The 8,414-nt window shown below is 53.6% G+C and overlaps 1 protein-coding gene across 1 annotated transcript; it reads left to right on the top strand.

Annotated features, from left to right (window-relative positions):
* The first annotated feature begins 647 nt into the window (after positions 1 to 647).
* LOC123096151 (cyclin-D5-1) lies at positions 648 to 2,993 on the top strand. Its single transcript, XM_044517777.1, has 5 exons — positions 648 to 1,069; positions 1,164 to 1,250; positions 1,360 to 1,675; positions 1,752 to 1,885; positions 1,977 to 2,993. The coding sequence occupies exons 1-5, from the start codon at positions 788 to 790 to the stop codon at positions 2,169 to 2,171; spliced, it is 1,014 nt and encodes a 337-aa protein (XP_044373712.1). The 5' UTR covers positions 648 to 787; the 3' UTR covers positions 2,172 to 2,993.
* Positions 2,994 to 8,414: the final 5,421 nt, after the last annotated feature.

The following is an 8,414-nucleotide window of genomic DNA, read 5'->3' as shown; positions in this document are numbered from 1 at the left end:
GTAATTAAAACTATGCTATGAAATGTCATTTTCGCCGAACTTTAGCCGAATTCCTATTTTGTATTAAAAAATGTCCCCTCCTGGGGGGCGACCCTGGGGCTGGCGGCCGGAAAGCCCCCACATCGATTTTAGCGTCGGTAAGTCCCCAGGCGGCGATTTTTAGCGCCTCCTGGGGGGCCAACGGCTGAAGATGCTCTTACATTTTGGCCGCACAGTATATAAACCAAAGGAAAAGGCCCATGTAGTGAATCAATTTGTCTTTTCACTTATGGGTGACATAGTAGATAATTTGTGTCAATTTCAGGGGTAATTTTAATGACATCCAGGCAGAAACAATAGCCCCTTTATTATTAGCTGAGATTTCAGTAGCAAGCCCCGGTTTTGCAGCACTGAATCTGAATCAGTACCTACCGGGAAAGTGCAGTCTAGTCACGGTGACATTATGAATTTGCTCGAATCTTGAGGAATACATCTTGACCAAAGAAGAAGGCTTAAGGTCATTGAAAAGAGAGAGAAAATTCAGAAATATCAGAAGAGCGTCGTGCGTGCCGCAGTGCTGTGAGGCGGGGCTGCGAGAGCCATTTAAATAGAGGGCAGCGGCTTGACCGCTTGAGGCGCGGCCACCTCGCCTTGCCTTCTCTCCCCCCCCCCCCCCCCCCCCCCACTCCCACCGCCAGCTCCGGCGGCCTACCCCGTCCGGATACTAGCCCTCATGGTACTTTGACAAAGCCCACCAGTGCTACCGTCCGGCGGTGTGTACATAACGGAAGCACGGAGCGGATCGAGAATGGAAGCCGAGGACTACGCGGCCGGGTGCTGCTTCTCCCTCATGTGCCAAGAGGACGGCGCCGACCTCGGCGACGGCCTCGCCGACGACGACGCCGGCAAGCTGCTGTTGATGTACAGTGCCGGCGACGACAACGACGTCGAGGAGGAAGACGAGGAGGGGTACTTGGACCACCTGGTGTCCAAGGAGAGCAGCTTCTGCTCCGCCGATCCGTCCCCTTCCATGGCGTCCGAGGACTGGTTCCAGTGCGCGCGGCGCGACACCGTCCGGTGGATCCTTGAGGTGAATCATCCAACAGACGCGTCTATATATCTGCATCCATTGGTTTCTTGATTGATGGAACAGAGCCCCTGACATCTCGCCGGCGCCATTGCAGACGCGCGGGCACTTCGGGTTCTCCCACCGCACGGCGTACGTGGCGATTGCCTACTTTGACCGCTTCTCCCTCCGGCGATGCGTCGACGTACGTGCACAATCGCCATCCATTGATCCCCTCTTAGCTTCCTCTGTTTCTTGAACCACGCGGATCGACACTGGTCACTGATTTTTTTGGTGCGTGTGCGTGCGTGCAGAGGTCGGTGATGCCGTGGGCGGCGCGGCTGCTGGCCATCGCGTGCGTGTCGCTGGCGGCGAAGATGGATGAGTGCCAGGCGCCGGCGCTGTCGGAGTTCCGCGCCGACGACGACTACGATTTCAGCTGCGACTCCATCGGCCGCATGGAGATGCTCGTGCTCTCCACGCTCGACTGGCGGATGGGCGCGGTCACGCCCTTCGACTACCTCCCCTGCCTCTCCTCTAGGGTCCGGCGATTCAACGGCGCCGGCCGCGGCGGTGGCGGCGGCCTCATCGCCGTCAAGGCCGCCGCCCTCATCTTCTCCGCCGCCGAAGGTTGGTTACTTGACAACCACATCGATCCATGGACCGTGCTCTGCTTCTATCAACTGACCGTGCTCTGTTCTTGCAGCGGCGAGCGTGCTCGACTACCGGCCGTCCACCGTGGCCGCCGTCGCTATCTTGGCGGCCACCCACGGCGCGCTCACGAGGGAGCCACTGGAATCAAAGATCAGCAGCCTCTCCCCGACCTGCCTCCTCGAGAAGGTGACTTGCTCGTCCTCGTCCACCATACTCATAGCTCCTTCCAGCGGGTCGTCAAACCAGTTCGCCTGACGGCCGATGTTGTTGTGCGCAGGAGGATGTATATGCCTGCTACACCATGATGCTGCGCGATCCGTCGTCGCCGAGCAAGACGGCCAAGAGATCGGCGTCCGACCGGGGCGACGCCGACAGTACATACGCACGCCTGGACGCCGCCTCCTTCTCCGTCGCGGCGGCGATGAACAACAACAAGAGGGTGAGGCTGGAGCTGCCGGCCGTCCACCGGTGATCCAAGCCCGCCGCCACGGCACGCTTGTTTTCCCCTAGGTGTCCAGCCGCGCGGCCGGAGCTTCGTCCATTAGTTGGTCGTCGCAGCAGTTGCAACTCCGGCCATTTTCACCCTCGGTTTCTTTCCCATTTCTCTAGATTTTTTAGTTCTTTGATCGGCGCACTGTCAAACAACCGGTTATTGGCAGTGCGGCCGGATTGGATTGGTTTGATTCCCGCGTGCCATCGAGTGGAGACAAGAAGAAGAAAAAGAACAAAAAAATAATCAAGAAGGTGGCGAGCTTGATGAGGCCTCTGAGCTTTCCTACGGAGAGGAGAGCATAAAGCGGCGCAGGATCGGAGGGAAAGCTTGGCTGGCTGGCTGCAAAGTTGCACGTCGGATTCCACTTCCCGGCAGGCGGCAGCGGCAGCGGCGGCGGCAGCTGGCTGGTGTAGTGTAGGCGTAGAGAATAAATATCTCTGAATTCATATGGAGGATGTAGAATGGTGGTGGTAGTGGTGGTGGTGGCCGGTGCTGTTGTTGTTGCAAGTTGCAAAGCAAGTACCATGGTCCATTGCCCTTGAAAATTCTGATTTGGTTCAAAGGCGGGCTAGGCCTTTTGCTTCCTTCCCCACCCCTGCTCAAAGTGGACGCGCACACATGTACCAGTGGTGGTGGTGGTGGTGGTGGCTACTCGCAGAGCAGCGCTGCACTTCACTGCACTTGCATGTGGTTTTTAGCGGTTCATTCTGCCACGTACTGCTTACTGAACTGGCTTTTGTAATCCCTGTTCGTTGGAAAGATGGCCTGTACGAGAATAATCCACACATGCAATTCTTCTCTCTCTTTGTTCGTATGCGTGTAGCTCTACATCTTGTATGCTCTCCGTTTTTTCAAGACAACAGGGTGTATCAACGAGAGTGGGTTTTCGGCTCCCGGGCTCCACGGAGCCTGAGATTTCGAGCAGTCCAAAAACCACATTTCGAAGTTTTGAAAAAATCTGCAAAAATACACATGTGCGTAGGGATGGTGTCTACCAGCGTGTAAATTTTCATTATGAAATACGTTGTTATGTGATCTACATAACAATAACAAAATCATTAACTTTTGTAGTGAATAGTACATGTGCTAAAAATACATGATTTTTTTTTGGTATAGCTCACGTCATAATGTATTTCATCATAAACTTTGCACAAATGTCGAAAACATCCCTATGTACAGGTGTAAATTTTTTAGAATCTTTTAAAATACCAAAATTTGATTTTTGAAATTTTGAAATTCCAGGCTCCATGGAGCTCTAGCTCCATTAGCAATTTCCTTATATCAACATTTTATAACACCACGATGGATGAACCAATAGAGACGTCAAGGATGCTGTCGGTGTCAAAACCGGCAGATCTCGGGTAGGGGGTCCCGAACTGTGCGTCTGAGGATCGAAGGTAACAGGAGACAGGGACACAATATTTACCCAGGTTCGGGCACTCTTGATGAAGGTAATACCCTACTTCCTGCTTGATTATCTTGAATGAGTATGGGGTTTACAAGAGTTGATCTACCTCGAGATCGTAATGGCTAAACCCTAGATGTCTAGCCTGTATGATTATGATTGCCCCTACGGACTAAACCCTCCGGTTTATATAGACACCGGAGGGACCTAGGGTTGTACAGAGTCGGTTTACAGAGAAAGGAATCTTCATATCCGAACGCCAAGCTTGCCATCCACGCAAAGGAGAGTCCCATCCGGACACGAGAGGAAGTCTTCTGTCTTGTATCTTCATGGCCCATTAGTCCGACCCACGTCACATAGCCCGGACGCCCGAGGACCCCTTAATTCAGGACTCCCTCAGTAGCCCCTGAACCAGGCTTCAATGACGATGTATCCGACGCGCAGATTGTCTTCGGCATTGCAAGGCGGGTTCCTCCTCTGAATACTTCAAAGTAGTCCTCGAATACAGAAAACATGTCCGGCTCTGCAAAACAGGCACCACACACAACCGTAGAGAGTATAATTTTTAACAAGTCCCATCTACTGACAACTTTTGCAGTGAGACGCTACGTCCCTGCCTGGTCATTATTTCGAACCGTTTTTTAGCCTCCCGCTCCATGTTTCGGGATGCGGTTTTCATTGGCACGTCTTGTCGAAGCAGAGATCGTGTCCCCTTATCACTGGATTCTCATCAATACGGGTGTGGGTAATCCAACCGCGCCGTCTGCACGACCCTTGGGGAATAGGCGAGTTTTAAGGCGAGTGGGGAGGCGCTTGATATTCGCTACCTTTATAAGAGGATAAGGATCCACTCTTTCACCCACGCCTTCTTCCTCTCTGCCCATCCGCTCTCGAGATCCAGCGCCCAAGCTTCCATCCTTTCCGCCCCCAAAAAGCACTCCGACCATGTTCGGATCTGGAGCGCAGGGCAAGTGGATGGCCTCCTCTGTCACGGAGGAGAACATCACGGAGCTCCGGGACGCGGGGTACTTGGCCCAGGAAATCGCCCACCGGCTTCCGGCCAAGGGGCAGATCGTCCCCACCCCGGAGCCCAACGAGAGGGTGGTATTCATCCCCCACTTCATCCGCGGGTTAGGATTTCCTCTCCACCCCTTCGTCCGCGGACTCATGTTCTAATACGGGCTAGATTTCCACAACCTAGCCCCAAATTCCTTCCTCAACATCTCGGCATTCATTGTCGTGTGCGAGGCCTTCCTCCGCATCCCACCCCACTTCGGATTATGGCTAAAGATCTTCAATGTGAAGCCGAAAGTGGTGGATGGTCAAGATGCAGAGTGCGGAGGCGCCATGGTGAGCAAACTGTCCAATGTCACATGGCCCACACGCACCTTTGTGGAGACCGTCAAAGGGTGGCAACAGCAGTGGTTCTATGTCACAGAGCCCCACGACACCACCTGGGCCGCGGCTCCCGAATTCAAGTCCGGGCTCCCGATGCGGCTTACCTCCAAGCTAAACAAGGGCCTGGACTGGGCGTCGTCGGACGAGGTGTCAGCGCTGCAGACGCGCATTAAGAGCATGGTGGACAAGAACATCAAGCTCGTCAATGTGATCCAGGTGATGCTTGTTCGCCGGATCCTTCCTTGCCAACGCCGGATTTGCCATTTGTGGGAATTCGATCCGGCCAAGCACCAGACCTTGCAACAATTCTTCGGCGCCACGCACGAAGGTATCTGGAAGGTGCTTTTCAAGGCCAATCAGACGTGGCCGAAGACGACCGAGGACCGCGGTCATGACCTGACTCATCCAGCCAGTCCGGTGAGTTCTCCATATTTCGAGGTGTATCCTCTACCTGTGCATTCAAGGAAGATGTCCAAACTTCTCCATTTGTCTTTTCAGGGCTGGATAAAGAAGGTGGAGCGGATCCAGTGTCCAGCTCCGCTGCCTGCAAACCCAGCTATCCCCCTTCCGACGAAGATGCTGGTTCCAGTGCCTTACAAGGCGCCGGATAAGAAGGCCAAGAAGAAGGGCCAGGAGGCCATAAGCGGCCTCCGCCATAAAGGCACTTCGGACGCGACGTCCGAAGACGCCAAAACCCACGCCTCCCCCGCCGAGAACGATGACGAGGAGGAAGAAAGTAATTCTCCCCCCGAGGGGGGAATGAAGAAAAGGGCGGCCTCCACGAATCTGGAGGCAGAGGCGGAGGCGTCCAAGAAAGGGAAGGTTTCCCTTGCGGATAATTTCGCATTGGACACCGATAGTAGCTCTGAGTGGTGTCCCAGGGAGAAGCCCCTGGCCGAATCGTAAGTACTCAAAGGCACTTATGCACATATATATCCAGCTCCTTTACTTCGTGATTTTTAACATGTATAATCATGCGCTGCAGTCCGGCTCACGCCCACCCCCAGCGATCCTCATCTTCGGGGAATTCGCTGGATCCAAATGTGATGGACAGTGAGTCGCCTCCGCCGGCCTCCTCCCCCAAGACTACGGACGACGCCGAATTGTTGTCCCGAAGGACCCTTCCAGGCCAGGGAGAGGTACATGAGGCCGTCCAGGTGGCGCCAGAGGGTGATACCTCGGTCGCCGGACACATGGGGGAACCCCCTGGAAACTGGCGATGGGGGCCATGCCCAATTCGGCCCCCAGCCAAATACTATTCCGGAGGCCCATACGGCTCCGGAATCAGGTAAGCAGCCTCCTTCGAAAGAAGGAGGTGCACCTATTCCGCCGGTCACCTCTGTCCACCCAGAGGCACCGGATACTTCACTGGAAGCGCTTCAAGGTGCTTCCATTGTGGAAGAACACCGTATCCTTATGGGTACTGTGGTTGAGAGGGTTCAGTCCGCTAAGAGCGGACTGACCGAAGCCTGCGTCAGCCTTCTAACAGGCTTTGAGGTATGTGATGGAATTATGCAAAAAGAATGCCGTAGTATATACAGTAGCCCCTGAGACTGTGTCGGGCGTTCGAAAAGAACGGACAGAGGATCGAATAATTTTCGCAGGAGACTAATCATATGTGTCTATGTGAATAAGCAGGCGTCGATGCTGGCTGCGATCTCCCATTCTGTCGAAGTCTCCAAACTAAAGCAGAGGATGGAGCAGGCCGATGAAGAGCTCGGCCGTGTCAAAAAACAACTAGAGGACAAGCAAGGTATGCAATGGCCTATTTAGATCCAAAATGATATGACTTGTTTGTGTTGATCATGTTATCATGATATTTCATAGGAGCTACGGCCGAGGTGGAGTCCCTCAAGAACACGCTGGCCGAGGCCCAGAAGAAAGCGGAGAAGGAACAAGCCGCCCGCAAAAAACACGAGTCAAGGGTCGGGGAGGTTCAGCAGGAGCTCAAGGATGCCATAAAGAAATGCGAGTCCTTAGAGCGCAAGATTGTGGACCAAGAGTCCGAACTTGCTAAGGCCCGCCAAAGCGCACAAGAGGCCCGGGTTGAAGCCCAGGGCGCCCTCCGGGAAATCCAAGAGGCCAAGGAAATTGCGGCGGGTAAGGCCTTTATTATGCAGAGCAAATTTGTGAAGAAAAGGTACCTCTTACTGACCCGGATTTGGAGTTCTCTACGAGCGTTTGCGGATCTGCCTCGCAGTGTTGCCGATGCTGCGGAGTTCTTCCAAGCCGAAGAGGGGAGCTCAACGGAGAAGCTTTTCTGGTCGCAATACCTTGCGCCAGAGCATCCGGTGCCCCTCAGCGATCAGCTGAAACACCTGACTGAACTGCATAGGGTGGCCGGATTGGCCATGAAGGATTTGATAATCCGTCTATGGCCTGCCGAAGCCATGCCTAGCAGCCACTTCGGGCTCGCGAAGCGGCTGGTCGATGCCTGCCCCGGGCTTGATGCCATAAAGTGGTCGGTCTGCATCGAAGGTGCGCGGATGGCCTTCGCCCGTGTCAAGGTGCAGTGGGCGAAGATGAACGCCGTCAAGTTTGCGACCAAGGGACCGCCTGCGGGCAAAGAGCACCACACGCCCGAGCGGTATTTTGATGATTTCCTGGAAGGATCCCGCATTGTAGAGGGCCAGTGCGTGAAGGATATTATATTTGAATAAATGTATTAATGTTATCCAGTCCTGTATTATGGAACAAAGCCTATATGTAATATATTGCTTGTTTGTTGTGTGAGAATATTCCCTCCCGTGCGGCCATTTATTAAATCTGAGAGTTGGCCTGTCATCGGCTTCAGCCCCCACGTAGCTAGTACGGAGGTGTTCGGGTTGGAACCTAAACACACTTGACCCAAGAGTTTGGTCCTTGAAGGAGGTGTTTAGCGCATCGAACTAGGCAATCGGACTATGTGGCTTTATCACCCTCACTTAGCCATAGGAGTTTGACAATAGGAGTGTAGGCGCAGCCCCTAGTTAGTATTTGTTTATCCGGACTAGGGTGTTGTAGACACCTGATCGGGTGGAGGCCGATCCGTCGCATAATGCGGAAAAAATCGCAAGAGATTTATGTTTAGCCACCGAATAGCTGACCAGCTCTCGCCGCATCATGACAGTCAGTTTTCGGCTTTCTCTACTGAGGTTTTTATCCGGATAAACCAGACACAATCGCAGTAGTTCTCCTTTTACTACACTAGCCGATAAGACGGAACGGAGCCGGGCAACCCAACTATTGACCAAAGACATGATTCGGAGTCGATGCATATAATGCTATATTTGGGGCACCAAATTATACTGTAAAAAGTGTTCAGACTTGTTGTAAACGTATGGAGCACAATCGGGCCCCTGGCGAGTTAGGTCGTACCAAAAGGGGGCGGGTGCAAAAACAGTGAAATATAATGAAGGAGTAAACCAGTGCCACATATA

This window comes from Triticum aestivum, chromosome 4D (genome assembly GCF_018294505.1).
Source record: "Triticum aestivum cultivar Chinese Spring chromosome 4D, IWGSC CS RefSeq v2.1, whole genome shotgun sequence".
Classification (NCBI taxonomy): domain Eukaryota; kingdom Viridiplantae; phylum Streptophyta; class Magnoliopsida; order Poales; family Poaceae; genus Triticum; species Triticum aestivum.
This window is presented reverse-complemented; position numbering and strand designations above follow the sequence as displayed.